General features: G+C 42.5%; 2 protein-coding genes across 9 annotated transcripts; one reads left to right on the plus strand and one right to left on the minus strand.

Annotated features, from left to right (window-relative positions):
• The first annotated feature begins 37 nt into the window (after positions 1-37).
• LOC125769946 (nucleobindin-2) lies at positions 38-3,012 on the plus strand. Of its 3 annotated transcripts, none has more exons than XM_049439032.1 (5): positions 38-165; positions 477-690; positions 764-868; positions 945-1,829; positions 1,895-3,012. In XM_049439032.1, the coding sequence occupies exons 2-5, from the start codon at positions 547-549 to the stop codon at positions 2,540-2,542; spliced, it is 1,782 nt and encodes a 593-aa protein (XP_049294989.1). In that variant the 5' UTR covers positions 38-165; positions 477-546; the 3' UTR covers positions 2,543-3,012. The 3 variants fall into 3 exon arrangements, with proteins under 3 accessions (XP_049294989.1, XP_049294988.1, XP_049294990.1); XM_049439031.1 differs by having other exon boundaries at positions 65-169; XM_049439033.1 differs by having other exon boundaries at positions 147-162.
• A 163-nt stretch (positions 3,013-3,175) lies between these two features.
• LOC125769941 (serine-rich adhesin for platelets) lies at positions 3,176-21,418 on the minus strand. 6 transcript variants are annotated; one of them, XM_049439007.1, is made up of 9 exons: positions 21,294-21,418; positions 13,972-14,363; positions 12,178-12,380; positions 10,915-11,040; positions 10,499-10,620; positions 7,425-10,430; positions 6,583-6,819; positions 5,903-6,040; positions 3,176-5,353 (listed from the first exon to the last, which is right to left on the minus strand). In XM_049439007.1, the coding sequence occupies exons 2-9, from the start codon at positions 14,016-14,018 to the stop codon at positions 4,952-4,954; spliced, it is 4,281 nt and encodes a 1,426-aa protein (XP_049294964.1). In that variant the 5' UTR covers positions 14,019-14,363; positions 21,294-21,418; the 3' UTR covers positions 3,176-4,951. The 6 variants fall into 6 exon arrangements, with proteins under 6 accessions (XP_049294964.1, XP_049294963.1, XP_049294965.1 ...); XM_049439006.1 differs by having other exon boundaries at positions 21,279-21,417; XM_049439008.1 differs by having other exon boundaries at positions 21,275-21,417.
• Positions 21,419-21,667: the final 249 nt, after the last annotated feature.

Raw genomic sequence — 21,667 nt, forward strand, 5'->3', positions numbered from 1 at the left:
ACTGATATGTGGTCTATATTTTTTGCTAAATAAAGTGTGAAAATCCTCACCCTACCTTATCACCTAACCACCTTGGTGCAATGCCACGAAGAAACCCTCTGACAGCTACAAAACATGACGTCTGAAAACAATCACAATTGACTTTCCGTTTGCGCTGCAAAGGTAGTACGTACGTGTTCTTTCTTATTTTTTCGTCCAAGTATTTCATCTTTTCATTGCCGTTTGTCGCATAATTCTGTTTAATTTGCGGGGTTAAAAAAACAAACTGTAGCAGAACTTTCTAATTGAGTGCAGGAAATACTTACTTACAACACGCTACCAAGTTTTCTACTCCAATGTGTCCTTGACGGAGTGCTGTTAACTGCACAGTTACTGATTCGATTCATACGAAGTGCATTGATACTTTACACTGACTCAACAGCCTCTTATCGCTCCCTTATCTTATACAATACTCAATCTTCTATCGATTTCAGCAGTAGTGCCATTAAAATCACAGTTTTATTTCCTTTACGACGGAAGCCGGAAGTGAAATAAGCTTCCAACACAATGAATGGAAATGGCAGACTAGTTGTGCTGCTGTTAGTTGCAGGATTGGTGCAAACCATTCTGGGACTTCCGGTTGTGACGCAAAAACCGAAAGCAGCAGAAAAGGAAGAAAAGCACGACGATAGCAACGTGGAACGTATGGAGGTATGTATTCTGTTGATCGCGATTGTGATTCTCAATACCACGATCGAGTGTTTGCGTTTGCTTTCCTTCACAGAACATTATTGAGTACAATAAGTATCTGCAAGAGGTTGTTAGTGTGCTCGAAAGTGATCCTGTTTTTGCGGATAAACTGCAAAAGGCAGCGGAATCCGATATCCGGGTACGTATTTTTTGTGTAGTCATATACTGGAGCGCATTGCTTAGTTCTGATCAATTCATTCATTTGCCTGTTATAGTCCGGTGTGATAGCTCAAGAGCTCGAGTACGTCGGTCATCATGTGCGATCGCGTTTGGACGAGCTGAAGCGTGTGGAGCTGCAGCGATTGAAGGAACTGGCGACGAAACAGTTCGAACTGACGAACGAAATCGATCGTGATCATCTAAAAATTAGCGAGCATGTGGACCACTCTAATCCGCACACGTTCGAAATAGACGATTTGAAGAAGCTAATTCTGAAGACTTCGCAGGATCTGATGGAGAACGATCGCCGCCGGCGGGAGGAATTTAAACAATACGAGCTGCAAAAAGAATTCGAAAAGCAGGAAAAGCTCCGCAACCTCGACGAAGAACACCGAAAAACTTACGAGGAGGATCTCAAGCGCCAGCAGGCCAAACATGATAATCATGAAAAAATACACCATCCGGGCAACAAGGCGCAACTGGAGGAGGTGTGGGAAAAGCAGGACCACATGGACGGACAAGATTTCGATCCGAAAACGTTCTTCATGCTGCACGATTTGGACGGTAACAATATGTGGGATGAGAACGAGGTGAAGGTTTTGTTCATAAATGAGCTGAACAAAATGTATCAAGCCGGAGCGCCTGAAGATGACATGAAGGAACGGGCGGAGGAAATGGAGCGTATGCGGGAACACGTGTTTAAGGAGGCAGATACGAACAAGGACGGGCTGATAAGCTTCGAAGAGTTCATTGAACAGACGAAACGAGACGAGTTTCAGAAGGATCCGGGATGGGACACGGTCGACCATGAACCACAGTTTACGCACGAAGAGTACGTGGAGTTCGAGCGACGTCGTCAGGAAGAGATTCAGCGACTGATTGCGGAGGGTAAACTTCCGCCTCATCCCAATATGCCCCAAGGATATCATCCGGGAGATAATGTAAGATTTAGCAAGCGAGATGTAATGCGTTGAATAGAAAAGCAATTTACTTTCTTTACTTCCAGGGTCAATATCAAGTGCATCCCAATGCTATTCCTCAGCAACAAGTCCCACACTACCAACAGCAACAACAGATGCAACAACAACAGTACCATCAGCAACAACAGCAACATTACCAACAACAACAGCAGCATCATCAGGGACCTCCACCACCGGCATATAATAATCATGGACAACAGATAAATGCCCATCCAAATCAAATCTATGATAATGTACACCCGCACCAGAATCAGCCTAATCCCTCATACACTGGCCAACAGTCCACCGTATACACGGGTCAGCAAGGAGCGCCTCATTATCAAGGTCAACCTTCCCCTGCACAGCAGCAACACCACCAACAACAGCAACAACAGCAACAACAAGGTCAATACGTACAACAGCAGCAAATTCAGTCGAATCAAATCCCACAAAATCCCCAATATCAGCAACAGCAGACTAACAATAATGCTCAGCCAACACATCAACAGGCTCCTCCTGCTCCACAGCAACATGTACCACAGCCAGCAGTACAACAGCAACAGCAGCCAGCTCAGAAGCAACCCGTCGGAAACGGTGCATCGCCACCGCAACAATCACAACAGCAGCAGCAACAACCACCACCAGCAGCTCCAGCAGCTCCGGCGCAACCATCTGTAGTACAGGGGAAACATTAGAATAAGCATTCCGCCGGGATGTTGAAGACGCCAAATCAAGCCAAACAAAAGTGGAGCGCGGAAATTAATCAGCAATGACGAAGCTTCCACGCAAAACCCACAAACACCCACACAGAGAGATAAATTTTGCGAAGCAAATGAAACAAATATAGATAGGCACAAGGGGGTTATATGAAACGTTGAGGTATTAAAAACAGCATAACAAATAACAAGAGCTGATTCCATAAAAAAGAAAATCTTTCTTCTCAGAACGGTAAAAGATGTTTGCATTAAAACGTGAAACACTAACATTACCACTACATTTATCAGCAGACTAATCAGCAATTATCTTGAATAATACTTTGTGATGAAATTACTGTAGAAGGTAGAAAAACTTGTACCGTTTAATGTTCTTTTTTACTCTTTTTTGTCGTATGAAATAGTCTAGCAAAAAATCGAAAATGAATAAAAAAAATCAATTGCCAATTAAACTGTATTCTACATGCAGCATCAGGCCTTTAAACTTAGATCACATTTCCGAACTTGTTACCAACGTCAACGTCGATCTCCACTGTATATCTCTAGAACAAAGAAGAGTCTTATCATTAATGATATGTTTCTCGACCAGAGAAAAAAAAAACACAAACACATCTGTACATTGTACCACGAAGGTTCTGCTTTAATGTATAAATATGTGTATATCATTTCATTTTACACAGTTGACAGGAAGTTACAATTAAGGTTTACTGTTCAGGCTTAGAAGTATAACAATTCCTTTCCGTTTCTCTATTTCGCTTCTTTTTTTTGTATTTTGTGAACGTCGTAATGGCGCCATTCTAAGCGATGCTTTTAGTACGATTGAAGTAAATTATTTGCCAGATTATCGTAGAATATCATCGAAACAATTCAGGGCGCAGTATTAATTAAACATAGCAAATTTGCCCACTTTCGTAATCGCTTTTTGTCCTTTGTTTTAATGACGTTCTACGGCAACCTGATAAACTACTTGTTTATACCACAAGTTTTCTCATGTGCTCAACCTTTAAACCGCTAATTTACGTTTACAGCTGTAAAAGCGCGGATCTACCTTATCATAAGATGTCCTACCCTTTACTAATTCGTTCCCTGCTCGTTGACGGATTTTTCTCAGATGGATTAACATTGCAACAGCTGTGTAACGTTTCCACTGACCGCTTGCGGGATGTACTAGTTTACGATTACGGTTTGCTTATTCTCTGTACTAGTAAGCTCATAATTAAATTACTGAAATTAGCATATTTGTCTGTGCCTGGGAACAATTATACATGTAAAGTCATTTTATGAGTTTTGGATGTCTAGCGACCCTGGACCAGAATGTCGCAATGTATTGCCTGGCTTAACAATCGTCTGTTTGCTATTGTAAACTTCAATTCAAAATTGTCTGCCACTGTGGGTTGAATAATAATTTATCCTATAGTGTATATTTTAAACAATCGACACTAATCGTATGGTTTGGGGTATCAGAAGTCTGAGTCAATGTAGAGAAATGGATCTCAAGATAAATTTGGTAGTGTGATACATCTTATAAGTTCGGACCTAAAGTCAAAAACCGACAAGAAGGTTGAATAGAAATATGACATGTGTTGTGAGTGATATTAAGACCAACAAGTTAACTTTAAAATAATGGATGGTCGCTCAAAGTTATCTTACGTCTCTTCCTGTTAATAGAAAAATATGTATTTAGCCCATAGAAATTACGAATTGGTGTGCATTAGATTGACTTTCACAAGCAAAGTTTTAATGTTCTTGAATCGATCGTTCGCTAGTTCACGCAAAAGCGCCAACAGACTCAGGTCATGATTGGAAAACAGTGAGATAGTTGTTAACTATTTTGCTATAATAAAATAACCGAAAGTAAACTTTTCCTCTAACACAATTCGTCTTTTTCGTATAATGAACAGGAAACCAACTCGGAAAATGATTTTCCAATGTAACGTTTGGTGCTATATACAAGGTATAATCTTATGAAAGTTGGAAAGCCTAATGTGTTGCACAAATTTTAAGTTGATCGTCTTGATTATTACGACGCTCTTGAGGCGATTGACTTTACATATGGCGAATACTTCCGCGGACACGGAACTTGCACAGCAGATAAAAGGGGAATACTAAAACAGAAACGTTAATCGGTAATTGATTATCGGATGGTCCGGATTAAGGAAAATAATACATATAAAATGTACGGATTGAAATACTTTTTAGCAGAACACAGTTGTTACATTCCATTGGTAGATAAATACACAGAAAGGATACCATGGGGAAGAAAAAAAACCCACCCTAATGAGCGACAATATTAAGCTGTGTTGGTTGCCTTCTTTTGCTTATACATGGGTTCCCTTTATGGCGTTTTACATGTAGATGCTAATGATCTGGCCTCGTTGCTAGTGGTCGGCTCTATCGTCGTATGTAGCTCGTTGGACGTGGTAGGCCGCTGCGTACGGTCGGTGGTCGGATGGCGGATGGTGGCCTCAGCCCGGAAGGTTTCACTCCAGTGGTTGCCATCGGTTGCTTCAAACCTGTCGTTGCAGACGCTGCCGTCGAGCTTGGGATCGTCTTCGGTAGCGGTGGCTCGATGGAAGCGTACGCGCTCAGCACTCCTGGGCCCATTCCTGCACCGGTGCCATTAAGTTTCGTTAGCAAACCATTACCCACGCCACTACTAGCGCCGCCAACGTCCTCGATACTATTGGTTCGGGTGGCGCTTGTGAACTGTTGCGGTTGTACATTGTTCGCTATGCTTTGACTATCTACACGATACAGGCTGCCCCGGGAGCTAGCCGATGAGGATGACAGGCTCTACACGGGAGGATCACGCACATGAACACGCACAAGAATTGATGGGTAGGGGGAGATACAAAATAATAAAATTAAAAAAAACATCGATCAACAGGGAAGAAAAACACGAAAAACGTAGGATATGAGTATACAATTTTAAAATACTATTGTATAAAAGAAAAACACTTGTCGAATTTACATCTAAAGGAACTAGTCACAATCATTGTGAAAATGGTCATTTACAACACATTAAATACATACGAAATGTATGACTTTGATTGGAACCTTTCTAGCCTATTTTAACAGTAATGATTACAAGCATTTACGAGTCAGAATTATGTGTCAATCCACAGGATTTAGGTCAGTTTAAACGTATTTCATTCATAGCTAATTTATTATACGTAAATAGAAGCTTTAATAGAATTCATTGTGCCATGATTATATTATCTCTTCCAAGTTCCAACTCCAAGTTCCATAGAAGCAACATTTTATGGCACAATTCTGACATGTAATTTGCTGTACATACTACAAATAAATGTTGCACTGTTGTGATCGTCTTGTACTACTTACATTGACCGACTCGTTATCTGAGTCTGGGTGCTTACGGTGCGTGTTGTAGCTAAAGTATCCGGAGGACGGGCGTATCAAACCAAGTCGGGACGTTTTTGCCATTCCGCTGGCTGTGCGCATCTGTACACCACCGGAGAGCTAATGGAACATAGACATGACAAAAGATGGACATGAAATTAAAGTACAAATGAAGCACATTTTTAAATTAATCTTTTTGTTTTGCAATATTAACAGGAGAATAGTGTATTGTTCTTTTTTTGTAAAATTCGTGTAGCCGTTTGATGCGTTTCATTTAGGAATAGGGAAGCTTGTGAACTAAAAATAATTGTGTTATTAAACACCACAAAAGATAAGCGCACATAAAGCATATCGTAAAGACATTTTCAGTCACCTTCGAGAATGTAATATGTTTAATACTTAGGTTAATAAATTTGATCAATATTTACAGGTTAACTCGTGCAAATACCACTTTTACCTCTCCAAAAGAATAACATTAAGTGACGAAATAAACAATACACGAAAACAAATGATAATCTATAGTAAATGTAACCCAACTTAAAAAAATCATAAATTTAGCTTCTGATATGAATTAGAGTTTTTGTTAACCATTACCATGTATTTTAGTTCCCCAATTTTAATAAAAAAAAAAGATCACATTATAATTACAAACAAACACGTACAGTGGTAGTAGTATTCAGAGCGTTTTTGTTAGCCATTGCAGCAGCGGTAGAGCTGTTGTTCAGGCTGGTTCGAGCTGCATTTGGCTGAGCAGCGGGTGACCGCACCAGGGGTAAGCTGGCGCGGCCCACCATCCCTGCTCCCGCTCCGGCACCCTGCTGATATCCGTTGGATGCATTCCGCAAGTTGGAAGCTGCCTGCTGCTGCAGCGAGGACCGCTTGGATGTGTTACTTTTCAGCTACAAAACAACAGTGACGACCGGAACATTAGCGTTAGTGCACACGGAAGAAACAAAACACACGTCAAACACTCGCACACAACCTAAACAAACAACTTAGCTTTCAGTCGGATGGCGAACATCCTGATGCATGAGGATAGTATGTGTGTGTGTGTGCATGCAGAGACCAATAGAGCCAGCTCGAAACTCCAACCCTATTAGACCGATCTTACACCGGACAGTGCACGTGCGATATGAACAATGAAGTGAAACGTATGTGTACGATATGTGAGATTGGACTGCGAACTTCGAAACGGATCGATCGATCAAATCAACAAAACTCTTACTATAGTTTGATCGAACCAATGCAATATTAACTGACATACGCAACACTACAATACTTTTCCAGCGTTGAAAGGTACGAGATAAGAAATGTTTGTAATTGACAAAACAGAACACAAAGCTATAATTTGAAAAGGATGCAAATCAGTCTAAACCAAACGAACGAAGTGGAAAAGCGAATGATTGGAAAAGGAAAATCGTTCAACGATGATAACCAAAGAAAGGGTGGCTGTATGAACCTAGATGTGGTAGATGAATAATTTCAATCAAACACTACAAAATACCTCTGTGTTGCTGGAATTGTGCTTCAGTTTTAGCTGCAGTGCAGACGACCCGTGGAGCTTCGAGAGATTGCCGCTAGATCCACCATAACCGCTACTATTGTTAGCCTGGGCAAACGTGAGACTATGGTAGGACTTTGACTTCGTGCCCATCGGAGACTTAAGGGCAGGAGGTGCACCCGGCTGATGCTGTAACGCATTTGTTTGAAGCTGCTGTTGCTGCAGTTGCAGTTGCTTGTTTGCTAGACCAAACTGCGAGTACCTTCCGGTGCCTAGCAGACCGCCACTACCACCACCAAGCTTGGATGTTGCCGCTAGTCGCGATGTAGGTTGTTGCTGCAGCTTTTGTAGATGCTGATGTTGCTGCTGGAGATACTGGTCTTGTTCTCGCTGTTCTAAACAATCAGTCGAGTTAGACTTATTGCCCAAGGGAAGCGTAAGATCCTTACGCTGAATTCCACCCGTGCCTTGCATCGAGGCATTGCCGTACTGCCGTGGCTTGGAGAGAGTACTGCGCAACCGGCTTTCGCCAGGCCGTGCGAGTCCAGACGGCTGCTGAGTGGGGATTGCTTGTGGTTTCTTAAACACGGTCTCATCATCGTCGCCGGAGGGTTCAGTCTTCATCGATGACAGATTATTGCTGCCCAACAGTCTGCCGCCATTAGCGAACGACGGGACTGACGCCATTTTCAGTGCGTTATGATCTAACCTGCTAAAGGCACTACTACCAGTACCACTATTGCTGATACTATCTTCCTCCGATCCATTCAACATTGGTTGGCCCGCGCCCAGCTCCTGATCTACATCAGGCAGCGCAGCTCCGAGCGAATCATCTCGCCTTCTTCCCAAACGTATTGTTTTGAAGCGATCCCGATTTTTACGATCGTACGTTTCTACCTCGCCGGCGGTAGAAACGGGATCATTCGTTTCGACGGATCCTTCACCGCTTCCATTCGGCATGATCACCGTCGTGTTGATTGATGACGGCTGTTGTTGCTGTGCCTGTTGTGGCGATAGTGTCAGGTGTACGTCCTCATTGTATCTACTTCTACGGTTTAACAGTCTTTCGCTTCCACTCGACGAGCACATGCTACCGCTTTTCGACAGCATCGAGTCCGCCAGCTTATTGTCGCATTGTGCCTCCACCAGCGTTGCCGGTTGCTGCTGCTGGTGCAATTTGCGCTTCATTTCATCCTGTTGCTGCTTTTCAAGATTGATGCGCGAGTGCCGCTTCTTAATGTTGTCTAGCGATTGTCTTAGCTTATCGCTCGCTTCATCCGACCGTCGTACATCTGCCGTTAGCGAATTGAGCATCTCGTCGAAATCGATTCCACTGTGTTCGCTTTCCAGTATCGATTTCTCAAACTCCTCGAAGTGTTGCAGCGAGATGCGCTTTTCCGCGTCGAGGAAATTCGATATGTCCGTACCGTGGTTAGTTGCCGCCGATGGTAGACGTCGGATCTGAACGTCAAAGTCATCCGTTTCTAGATCGAGTATCTCACCAGCAGCACCATCTTCATGCACTAGCGTCGGTTGCGTATTTTCATACGAGGCGCTACGCAGATCCGGCTCTAGATTACGACTTCGCCTTACAATAGTGCGCCCAAAACCAGTAGGTGGTGTCCGTTGGATGGTTTCGGGACCGATAGGTGATAAATCCTCTATTTCCGGGACACCTTTCACCCGTGCCGATGGTCCATGGAATGGCGTAGACTGCACCAGCATCGAACTGTCCGGCTGTTGCAGTTCACTGAACGTTCCATTTGGTGTGCGATGTTCGCGCGATTTCGCTTCTGATTCTTGTTGTGTACAATCGGTACCTTCCTCATATCCCATCACCGTTGGTCGGAGCGGACTATCAAGGGGCAGATGACGCATACCGTCCTCACCCCCGGTAAACGTTCCGTTGCGTGGACGACGTTTAAAGGTGCGATCGAATGGAATAGCTGGTGGTGGTGTGATCGCTACCGCTGGTTCCACTGTGTCGTGCGTTAGATTTAGCAATCGCACATCGTCGTTGGTGACCGTGCAATTTCTAACGAACGTTCCATGACCGTTTGCAACGCCACCGAGCTGTTCTTCACCAACAATACCGAATGTACTGTTCATGACTGCATGCTTATCATTTACAGCCATCGGTACCTGTCCATCGAATGTTTGCTCATCGATCGGCGGTACAATAGCAGATTCCCGACCAACCTCACCCCCATCCATATCCACCCGCGGTAATCCCTCGAACGTTTGATTTAACGACGAGCGAGGTTTTCTGTAGGTATTAAAGTTTCGAGGCCTTCGCATATCATACGTCCCGCCACCATTCATCAACAGCTTGCTAGCGAGAATCCTTTCGGCTTCTGTTTCCGGTATTTCCGTCGGTACGTGGAACGTGTCATTTGCAGCGATCGCAGTAGTTACCGTTGTATCAACAAGTCCCGTTCGTGCTTCCGTTCGTTCGGTTTCCGCTCCTACCGTGATAGGCGGTGAACTTTCATCCTCAAACGAAGATTTGCCGGACGAACCCATCAGTACGGCTGTTCGACCGCTGCTTTCGTACGAGTTTTGCATCGTACTTACGCCGGACACATTTTCGATTGCGTTCAGATCCGTACGCGAGATGTTGCAATCTTTCGTGAGTGTGCTTTCCTCGTCCAGACACAAGTTCTCCAAACGCTGCCTGTCCTCGATCACACTGTACAGATTGTATCCGTTATAGCTGGCATTCCCTACGCTCGGTATGCTCGTTCCCACATTTTCGTCACTCGCATTCAGCAAACATCCAACGCTGCTAAAGTCTCCGCTAGTGATCAAGCTGCTAGCGATCCGCTCGTTCGTCGAGAACTCCATCGAGTTCATGATCGAGCATGGTGGAGAGACATCGTTGAGCCAGCTACGTTGCATCAGAAGCCGGTTGCCGGTAGCGGATGTAGCTAGGGCCGATGTCGCCAAGGAAGAAGGTGTTACGGGACCTCCGATTTGTACATTAAGCAGCGGCGATCCTCCACTGGCAAGCTGTCAAGAAAGAACACACAAATGGATGTAAAAAAACGACTCCGAAGAAAGGTTTTCGCTCAGCTTACCTCATTGTGGGAAGTTGAAAAGGTGTTATTTTCTACGGACAATGTGCTAGCGTTGTTCGGTGTATTATACTCTATCCTTTTCTTAGGTCTCGTAAACGTTCCCGTGTCGACGAATCTTTGACCTGCGAAGAAAAGGGAACGGTACCACAATCGTGTCAATCTTACTACACCAATCAACCACAACGAACGAACGCATGAGAATGTTAAAACGGGAGATTATGACATGAGAAAATCACACTGTGCGTACACTTTTACGTTAGTGGTACATGGCCAATCTGCAGTTTAATTTCATCCAATTTGTGACAAACTTAAGGTGATAATTTCGTTGATTTATTAGCAATGTTACGGTTCCAATTAGGGACGAGTTAAAACACACGGATGAAAAGGCGATATGATGGAACTCAACGAATACTTACTGCTACTGTTTAGATTCAGCAGCCGTTTCCCATGTTCTATACTATCGATATCGTCGAGCAAATGCTCTTTCTTGATACAATCTGTAACGCATTCGGAGACACGCTGCTCTGCAGTGGAGAGCGATTCTAGACATTTAATAAACAAACATAGAATAGATATAGCGAGATACTAAACTAAAGGCTACACTTTAGACGACTAACAAGTCGATAAATTATTTAACAGTTCCTTCAAGCTAAAATCGATGCTAAAACGAGATAATTTTTCCACTTCCGCAACATTCCATACATGAAAAAAATACTCTCAGTATCTTGGACGTTCTCGAGGTACATTTTTGTTCTCGAGGAAGTATATGTATGGTGGCGATTAATACATTCCAACCGTAGCCCAACTGTGGCATTTGAAAACGGAAACAGCTGTCACCTTTTAGACCCTATGGTGGTGAACCACCAAAACCAAACTGGACAAGCAGCTATTCGCGTCTCGCCAGCCTCAGCTCTCTCGATACGGCAATTGCTACCAAAAGCGTGTCGTCGTACATTGCCAATAAAAAGGCAGCGGATTAATTGCATTCGCTTGGGACGCTTGGGCCGGGCGGCAATTCCAACACTCCTTCGGAGATATTGGAACCGTTACGTGCGGCGTGGGGGTTTCAGTTTCCATTTTCAACTCGTTTAGGTCCAGGGACAAAGAATTAACCTACCAAGCACCATAAGCGTTCAAGCAGTACAAAAAAACAACTTGCAATAAAGCAACAAGCGGCTTGTAACTAAGTGTAAAGAGTGGAGGAAGCGACCTCACCATATACGGCGCACCGTCACTCTTGGCGGCGTCGATCGGGCGGTTTAAATAGCAGTTGCTTTTTTTTTATTTTAATTTTGTCTTGTCACTTATTTCCATAGTATATATTGCCCCATTCTGTCTCCAAACGCCACCCAGCTTGGAAAGTTTTATTACAGCGATTGATTTTCTCAATTTGCATCAAAACATTCTATCAACCCATTTGTTTAAGTTGAAATTGGAAACGAAAAGCACAACGAATTCGCACGAAAGGAATTCCAACAAGTGGATGTCCTTGGAATTGTCTACAGTGGGTCGGGCATGAGTAATGCCAGAAAGACAAAACTTGAAGGAGTCTATTGGATATGCGAAATGGTCCAAGTTAAGCCCACTAAGGGTTGATGCGAAAGTTTGGCAAATTTTCAACCTTGTCACTTTGCTGGCGATCGCTTCATTCTCCTGCCGGTCTCATTACAGAAACTTACCTAATTTGCCAGGAATACTGCTGGGGCTACTGTTCTCATTGCTGAAGCTCTGATTTAGAAGGATGTGACCGCCGCTGTTGTTGCTGCCCGGATTGCACCAGCCGGTGGTTGCTGCTTTGCCGTTGCCGCGTCCGCCTCGCGTTTCCCATTGTTTTAGAATTGCAAACACCTCATCTTCATCAATCCATTCCGACTCGAGGCAGCTGTTGGTTGGCGGCAGTTGTAATTGGGCACAGCAAAAAGCAAAAAAGAAAGAAGAAACACACGGCAGATAAGTCGGTGGCACACAAATACGTCATGTTGCGAAAACAACAGCCCCTCTCGAATGTGGGTACAAAGCAAACGAAGTGTGAAGCCTCTTACTTGGGCGGTTGTTATGTTGCAAAACTGGGGACGCTTTAACCTCGATTCATAGCAAGTATGTGTCTATCGTACCGTACCCGTGGATAAAGATGTAATGAAGAAGCATCGAAGAAGTATGCATCCATCTCTGGATGATTGAATGGATGCTTTTGCGAGAAAACAATGGATGCATGTGGCCACAATCCTTTTGCACGGTGTACCGCCGACACGCACTGGGCAATATCCTGGGCAATTCAAAAAAAGGTGATAATCAGCTCACTTCCACGTGATAGCGTAATTAGATCGAAATAAAATTACGAATCAAAACAAGGGATCGTTTAGTTTCTTCGTGTGCCAGCAATTGTGCGCACCATCGGCAAGCTTTTAGCCGAACGAATTCGACGGTTGGGTTGGAACAGTAGATAACAAATGGTGGAATAAAGCATAATTGGAAATGATCATCATTTCACCCATTTCACCCACGTGTGTGGGGCAGCACACGTACGCATTAAATTGGTTTTTAAGCTTTGGATAATAATACGTGGAAGGTATCGTTTATTCAACATTAACGAGCATGAGCAAGCCTATAAAAAGCAACTTCTTAACAAATTAAAGTTGATTTATTTATTGCGACTGGAATAGTTTTCTACTCACGTCTGCAAGTAAAAGATTTCGGCACAAAGTGTAATAAACTGTAAGATTTATTAGCTTTCCCTGCTTCCCAAAAAAAAAATGTCAACAATTAAATAAAGACTTACTAACAATTTAACGCTTATTCCATCCCGATCGTTCGTCATGCACTGAGATACGTTACACGATCGTAAAATATGTTATCGATTGAAAAGTTTGTCGCATCGTAATGAACAGCTCATTGCGCTGGATTATCCATTGTTATGCTCGGTTTGGAAATTTATCTCTTCATTATGCGAACAAATCTCAAGAGTTTCGGGAAGCGATAGTGTGTCATGTGCCATTGAAGAATCGTTTCAAGCTTCAATTACCGGCATTCAAAGCGGAATGCGATTGCTCCGTACGAAACAATGATGGGAAGGTTCACTACCCATAATGACACACCCAGAAATGTGTGGAAGAGGACAAAAACAAAACAAAAATCTCACAATTTTCCACTTCAAGTACGAGATACATCGGTACGGTGTAGGTTAGATGAAAGATATCCGGCGGAATGTGTATGGGAAAGAGCTAAATAAAACACAAAAGCTTTCAAAGTGAAATAAAAAGAGGAAATTCAATTTAGTTCCAAACGAATGGTTATCTAGTTTCAGATTGGAAGTTTACTTAAAATCATGTTAAGTATGGAGTACTAATTGAAGTCTTAAGAGTTCTTTCAGATAGTACTTATCTGTGTATTTATCTAATAATATACATTATTCTTTATAATTCATAGTTATTTATTATTAGTTGTAAATTTAATATAATGGAGAATAATCTCACCTATCAGGTATGAGCTCATCTCCGCTGAAGCTGCCGGACACGTCCATTTTTCCCGACAGTTTTCCGACGAAAAGCGGGATCGGGGTTTTGCACAGATCACCCAGATCTTCCGCCGGCTGCACTTCCGGTAGAGCGGGGTGATTTCACTTTTACTTCTCGAGGCATGCAGCGTCGTACGAAACAGGAAACAAGCACATACACACACACTTTCTATCTCTCTTTTTTATAAACACACCGACAACACAGAAGTACAAGGTGAAGAGTTATGCAAATTGCAAATGGTTGATGATTTTCTTCTGTACACTGCACTGGCACTAGGGATTGCACGGCGAGAATTCGTTTCGTGTACGAATAGCACTAAATTTCAATTGAATTCCAACAAATGTTTTAAACTAAGTTGTATAGAGAAAAATATCTTGTTAATGATTGTAACTATTATTAAGCTATAGGAATTAAATTTAATACAGAAGGCACGACAGAAAATGATGATTGATTTTTAACACCGACGAAGAAACTGCAACCGAGTCGAAATTTTATGTTTTAGGAAGAGTGTTTTTCCCCCTCTTTTATACGATCATTTTCTCTCAAATCATTTTCCATCACACAAACACTTCCCGCACCGTAAATGTCGATCGATTGACCGTGATTTTAGGGAAGTGAAAAGTAAAAGCATTTCACCGTTCATTTTGGAAGGCGGAAAGATTTGTTTGTTATTGTTGGTTCAATTCACTCTCTACTTCCAAATTAGTGCGAATAAGCATAAACGATCGATTGAATAGCTTTTTGGATGAAATTTAATACGATGCATTTGCTTAAGAAAAAAACAGAGCGATGAAAAGAAAGTCCTAGCGAATATTATGAAATGTATCACGATGCAAAGCACGTGCCATGGGGCGTAAACTTAATCACAGACCTTATGGCGACGAACTGCTGACGAACGAAGAGACATGATCGTATTGTATCCGAAGCAAAACATGCGTAATATATATCGTGAATTACAGCGAAGATTAATTGAACTTATTTTTACCCTAATTTCCGATTTCCCAATTTGTTTGGAGTTAAAAAACAATTATTTGAAGCAGGAATATGCATTTAAATGGAATATCATAGTAAATAGTTTTCTCAAGTTCTTATCGTATCGCAAACTATTGGTCTGGTTGCCAATGCGTATTATCGCTTGGCCATGCTAACATATAGTGCAAACCCAACCTATACACATTACAAAACTCTCAGTAACACCGTAACGTTCATTAAAAGGAAGAAATATAACCAAGACTGATCTACATAATGGTGTTTCTCTGCATTGCATTTTAATGAAATCGCGCTCCAACATGTATACAAAGAAGGAAGCTGGCAAATGGATAAGAAAGAATGAGGTGACCAGCCTTTTCCACGGTGTCCACTAATGCGCTTGTCTGCTTTTGCCGGTGGTGACTAACATCGATTGCAATTGCTATTTTCAGTTGAATCATTATTCGCTATCGATCGATGCAATGGAATGAAGAATAAAAATAGAATAAATTTAGTTTAGAAAGAATTTACAAATGTTTTTTTGGGCTAGTTCTCACGTAAAAAACAATACATCTTTAGTCATTCAAACAATAAAGATCCATGTTGAAACTTATTCCAAAAAAAGCCTACACTTACACAATTACCATCCATCCAATTCGTTAACCAGCAACATTGTTTAGCAGCTAACGAAATTACACTGCCATGTACAGGAAAGCTGTAAACGAAAGTTGGGCGAATGTTTCAGACTTGCCGGGTTTAATTAAATTTTATCGTCCATACGTCCAACGTAAGGGCAAAAGGGTAAATGAGCAGCGAATGGGTATGGATATGAACTAATTAAAATTATCAAAAACACTCATCCGTCTGTGAGTATGTGGGTGTAATCCCTTCATATCGTATGTATGATGAGCTTTACATCGTACGAAAGAAGCTCCAAATGAAGGTTTGCAATGAAATATTTCATTCACATGATGAAAGAAATGCTCAGTCGTTATTTTTTATAACAAAATAGCAATCTAACATCAAACACGAGATGTAAAACTAGCTTTACGAGTTTCATGGACCACAAAGATTGGAGTCCTCTGGTGTTGATCGATCGATCAAATATAAAATTTCTTACAGTGGTTGGTTGTGACCCGTATGAATTGTACATGTACAGCAAGTTATAAGTTATAAGTTATAATCAATATGTTTATCGTTCAAATATTACTACCAGCGCGTACACTATAAAGGGATTTGAATAATAGCAAATTTATCGCTGCTCTTGAGCAAAGCGGTGAATCAGTTTCTCTTATGATTTCCTTCATAAAAATAGCTACTTAAGCATTTTTTGTTTAGCAACTTTTAAAACTATGGCATGTAACACTAAAAATCCTCACTTCAAAAATAGACCAGTAACGTCCCAATCTAGACACGTAAGAAAACATAAAACCTCAACACAAACCACAACCATACAGTCTTTTGGATTGTTTTGTTTTGTTTGCTTCATTCATTTGCGGAAACGCCTATATTGCAAGCATGGCTGCGGAAGTCCGGTGGACGGTGCCCCTTTTTTCAACTGAGAAGGCATGTTGGGGAAATAGACTAAAAGTAGCCACAATAAAAGCATTTCAACTATACACTAGCGTCAAGGGGAGGAAGGGGTCTAATGTGCACCACCAGAAGCACCCGGACATTGTTGACCGCCCGGAGCTCGATCGAGCGATGACAGGCGCAATCCGAAACAGCGGTGACTAACCTTGCTTCCGGGCTGGTGTATGTGTGTGCGTGTGCCTATTCGCAGTTCTTTCTCTCTTGCGGATCAGTAATTCGATAAAAATAACAAAAACTGCGCTAGCTGTGCTTGAATGACGAACTGGCCAAAGTTTCTGCTCGAAAGCGCCGCTATTTTCCATTCCGTTTTACAAATTTTGCCAATGCCCAATTGGTGTAGCCAAACCTACAAGGTGTGCCATATGTTCAATAGGTTCATCTGTCGGAGACAGTGTTCCACTAGCGCTTGTTGAAGCTCTGCACGCAATCCAACGGGAAGGTAAAGGTTTCGGTGGTTGCGAAATGCCGCAAAAACCGCAACGAGACGATTAAAACACTCTTTTCGCCACCAGGGCTCGTTTCGGCATGTCGGTCGGTCATGGGAAACGCATCGTTCATCACATTTCACACCGTTGATTTTGTGACTTGGCCCCTACCGGCGGCACGAAAAGATGTATACACAGCTAAAAAGAGAAACAATTTGTTAGTTTCGAGGCTTGCGTGTCTTTCCCATCCAGGGACAGAGCATGGCACAGAGCTGGGTGGGAACGTTCGAAAGAAGATCCAGTTCTCGATCTCTTGACCGGCTTAAGTCAGCAGTACCAAAACTCTGCATCGAAAAGTTGTGTGTTTGTAAGTGGTATGTGAGAAAGAAATACAAAAACATTTTCAATTGTCCAGTCGCGCGGTGTCATGAGCTGCCGGTAAATGGCACCCATGGGGAGGCAATTTTGTCGTTCGCTTGACCAGACGATTGCTACTACCGTGGAGCCCAGCCCGTCCAGGCCCGTCACGACAGGCTGTCCAACGACACCGCACACTTTTCGTACTTTAATCGATATCGAAGCATCAACTGAGGATTACCAGTGAGACGGTTCACGGGCTTAAGGGACGTAACGAAGAGAAGAAGAAAAAACCTCCAACCGTGTGGACGTTTACATTTGCACACCTGGTACGTGTGTACAAAAAGCATCGGGTGAAACATAACGAGCTTTCATAAACGCAAATAAAAAGCCTCAACGAGCTTCGCCAGAGGCCAACAAACAGTGGAACAGAACAGTGAACCTTCCGCTTGTTGTTACTGCAAATGGAAGAGAGATGGAATAAAATGTTGTACGATTCTCTGTGGCGCAATAAAACGCAGGCCGAGGAGGACGCATCATTCGCGCCGGGTATGATTCGTGTTCTGCCTTGAGAAGACGAGTCTTCGGTACTGCCACACATTGGTTTGGTATGGAGGAAAAGAACCGAGAAAATGGTTCCATTCGTTTTCACGTCGTCCCATTCGTGAGCATTCTAGATCGAACCAGCGGCAGCTATTTTTAAAACACTCCGGTGGTCCGAACGAATCATTTTCCCGGCTGCGGCTACGATATGGTTGAGTTGTGTGGAGTTTTCCCGGCCACTCAATCTTTGTCGAATAAATTTATGAACTTATGTGCCCCTCTATGGCCGATGGGCGTGAGATTTGGGTTTGGTTTTGTTGCTACAAGGGAAAAAACGCAAACGAATGCAAATAAATACAACGGCACGAAGTGGATTGTAAAAAGTAGCGTAAATAGTTTACCTCCAAACTTCGATTATTGAGTTCTGCTTTCTATATTGTGCAAAGTCCTAAGCTACATTTGTTGATGTTTGCTTTTACAATTTCAATTTAAAAAAAAAAAACAATTTAATGGAAAATATTGTAAATCTTCGTTAAATAAACCAAGACGCGAAAGGGAGTTTGGAACACATTTTGGAAATCATCCAAACGATGTATTTAAATTATCTCTGACTGGGTTGAAATAAAAGGTCTGTGCTTTCATGATATCAACGCAAACCGAAAAGTGAACCATATTAAACTGGTCTGGTTCCAAAACTGAGAAAACTGATCAGCATAGCTTTTCCTTCATGGTTCCGGTTCAATAGAAACGGTGAGAAAAGTGCAATGTCCCACTTGGCCATGGGCCAGCTGCTTAAATAACGCTTATAACGCAATGAAACGGAGTTCAAAATTCAGCAAAAGACCAGAGCAATATTCGAATGGAAGACTTTTCTTATGTGTACCACATCATGATAAATTGTTATTAAACCAGAATAATAAAGTCATTCAACAACTTGTTTTCTTCAGTGAACCATAGAATAGGTTAGGTTTAAGGATTTTTTCAATTCATTTGCTGTTGACTTCAGCACACGCCGAAATCAACCAGGAACTGAAACATTGTTCATTTCTATCTTTAAAAAAAACCCCACAAACACACAATTAACGCAATCTCTGCTTTGGAATAACAATACATGACGGAAAATCGTTTGCCATAAAACTCCAATCCCGATTGTGCCAGGTTTGCTGACGTGCGACGAGTGTCTTTATCGTTTACAGGGACTATTTTCGTACTGATGACATTATATCTGTGTGGCTTTCCTCCTCTCAGTGGCAGTGGTACACCAGTAATTTTATCTATTTCTATCCATTAGTCGATAAAGTTGCTAAATCTAGTGTCTGCCTTTTGTCGACGTCATTCTTGTCAGCACCAATATACAACAGCTTTAGGTGGTAAGAAAAAAGATTGCACTTTGCACTCAGCGAACAGAAGGATCAATCCATAGGAAGCTATTTCGCTTGACATTTTCCCGTTTGAAAATGGAACATTTTGTTTACTTTTCACACATTTCTAAAATGTGCTTCGTATAGCACGCCAACGTAGATAATTTCGGTAGCATCCAAAGGTTGGAAAAATCGTTATCGATTAGCAAGAAATAACGCGCTGCAACCATTTCATCGTCTTCGTCATGTGAAGGGTTCAGGTGCACGCTGAACTTGCAGCCATTCGCTACGCTATGCATGATGATCTCATCACCAGCTTCATGGTTCCGTGCTCGGAAGGGAAGTTTCGCAGGTTGTGTTGTACATGCTTCTGCTGTATCTTCCCCATCGTGTCCTCCCTCTTCTCTTCTGAGCTCATTGGAGACACACTAGACAGCAACAGCATCTTCTTCGTCATTGGACGACCCATCGTAGTTATTTCATTGGCTTTCTCTCTAATGGTTTCAAGGCAAAATGCGGTGCCGGATGCCATGCTAGTATAGACCGCGGTTTAGCAGTGGCACTGAACTAACAGAAATAAGCCGGGATGGAACCAAAGTGCTACAGCAGGCAGGAAAATTGTCTTCAAAACTATTTGTCTCTCTTCCTGGTTTGCTGGTGTATCGCTGCTTGTTAAGAAATGCGATGCTTTCCTCGCAGTGAACGACATTTTCGTTGCTCTAGCACATCTACCCACCATCATTGCCTGCAATAAGAATATTGGAGTCAGATCGAGGCCTTGACAGACAGGACAGGTTTGTGGAGAGACTGACTGCAATTCACGAGACACCGTGTGTTTTGACATTTTCCGAGGCATTCGAGAGGCTTCTTCATTGCGAAGCGTCGTTGCTTTGAGGCGGATTTTGAGGATGTAGAAGAAAATAGAACTAGCTTTTTGGATTGGGACGGCATCTAGTCACAGAAATACAATTTGCCTTAACGTAGGAGGCGAACCTCGTCGGTGACGATGACGTTTGTTTTGTTTGTAGTTGCTTGAATTAGCTCGCACTCCTCGATTTATTGATTGCGAACGAAATGATCGACGCAAGAAATGTAATCACAAAAGCTTATGACTAAAGAATAGCAGATTACGGTTATATATTCTTATACGCAATTAAAAGCGAAAGGGACATTATGACAGCTGAGTGAAACACAAGAAATGAGTCATCGTCGCCGCTCTGTTCTGCCATGCAGATGGATATCCTTATGAAATTGTTTTTACAATTGTTCTGGATATCGAAGACTTAAGCAGCAGGAAAGCTTTAATGGCCAGTTGGCTTGGAGGCTGTCTCTGCATTCTTAGCTGCTTCGGAACATTTGCACGGGCACATACAAACACAGATACACAACCACACGCAACGTTGCATTAACGAGACATTTGTTCCCGAGCTTCCGCAGCCATTATTGTAGCCATTTGTGCCTTTCCATAGATGAGTCTTGGGATACGACCAAACCCATTGGACACTGAAGAATGAATCTTAACCGTATGAAACACTTTCAGGGTGCGGTTCCGCCTGCTAGATGAAGATGTTACTAATTTTGTTTTCTCCTTCGGAATGTTATCACTGCACCACGCCACGCCACTGCACTGAACACGCACACAAACATATACATACACACTCCACCGATCGAAGGAGCCATGGGGCCTGGAAGCACTATGCTAGCAATCGCATCAATCGCAAGCAGAATTTTCTAATTTTCATACAGAAAGGAAATAGCTATTCATCACACGCGAGACATTCACTAGAAAGCACAATACGTTCCACACGATTACTGCAACGCATCGCAGTCACAGGCCTGATGTAAACGGGCTATTTCAGGAGGATGCTCTTCCGCAATCTCACTCGGCGGTGACGGAATTTGGAAGGCCAACCCAAAATGTCGACCCACCATTCTTCCCCTATATCACACATTGCTCGTGAAGGACCAGCAACGGGGAAGCGTAAAGCAGAAAATGTAACACACTAAACTTACAAACCTGCGTAACACTTACGGGCACAATATACACTATTCTGTGAAATAATAAAGACGGATTTAATGCATGCTCACTCGTAGAGCGACAACATTGAAGAACTACGGTGAAAATAACCAACAGCATACGAACTGAAAAAAATTGCAGACAGTGGGGCATGTACATGCAGGCAATTTTGACAGTAGCTAACAGAAATTATCTGCACCGCGTTTGGCAGTTGCTGTATTGTTCGAAATGGTAGATTACGAAGAATGTTAAAAGCTATCGGCACCGTAATAAAAAATTGAGTCAGTATAAAGTAAACAAGCAAAAAATGTGTGTATTGAAATAAAAATATTCAAGCCGTGTAGGTTTGCAACTATCGAAACTACGCCGTCTTTTGCTTACAGCTGTGA

Source organism: Anopheles funestus, chromosome 3RL (assembly GCF_943734845.2).
Source record: "Anopheles funestus chromosome 3RL, idAnoFuneDA-416_04, whole genome shotgun sequence".
NCBI lineage: Eukaryota > Metazoa > Arthropoda > Insecta > Diptera > Culicidae > Anopheles > Anopheles funestus.

Excerpts from the sequence above, each read along its gene's own strand:
- LOC125769946 (XM_049439032.1), top strand. The coding sequence starts at position 547 with ATGAATGGAAATGGCAGACTAGTTGTGCTGCTGTTAGTTGCAGGATTG. Across the intron at positions 691-763 it reads GCAACGTGGAACGTATGGAG|AACATTATTGAGTACAATAA; the intron begins GTATGTATTCTG and ends TTTCCTTCACAG. Across the intron at positions 1,830-1,894 it reads GATATCATCCGGGAGATAAT|GGTCAATATCAAGTGCATCC; the intron begins GTAAGATTTAGC and ends CTTTACTTCCAG.
- LOC125769941 (XM_049439007.1), bottom strand. The coding sequence starts at position 14,018 with ATGGACGTGTCCGGCAGCTTCAGCGGAGATGAGCTCATACCTGATAG. Across the intron at positions 10,621-10,914 it reads GCTGAATCTAAACAGTAGCA|GTCAAAGATTCGTCGACACG; the intron begins GTAAGTATTCGT and ends TTTTCTTCGCAG. Across the intron at positions 6,041-6,582 it reads CTCTGAATACTACTACCACT|CTCTCCGGTGGTGTACAGAT; the intron begins GTACGTGTTTGT and ends ATGTTCCATTAG.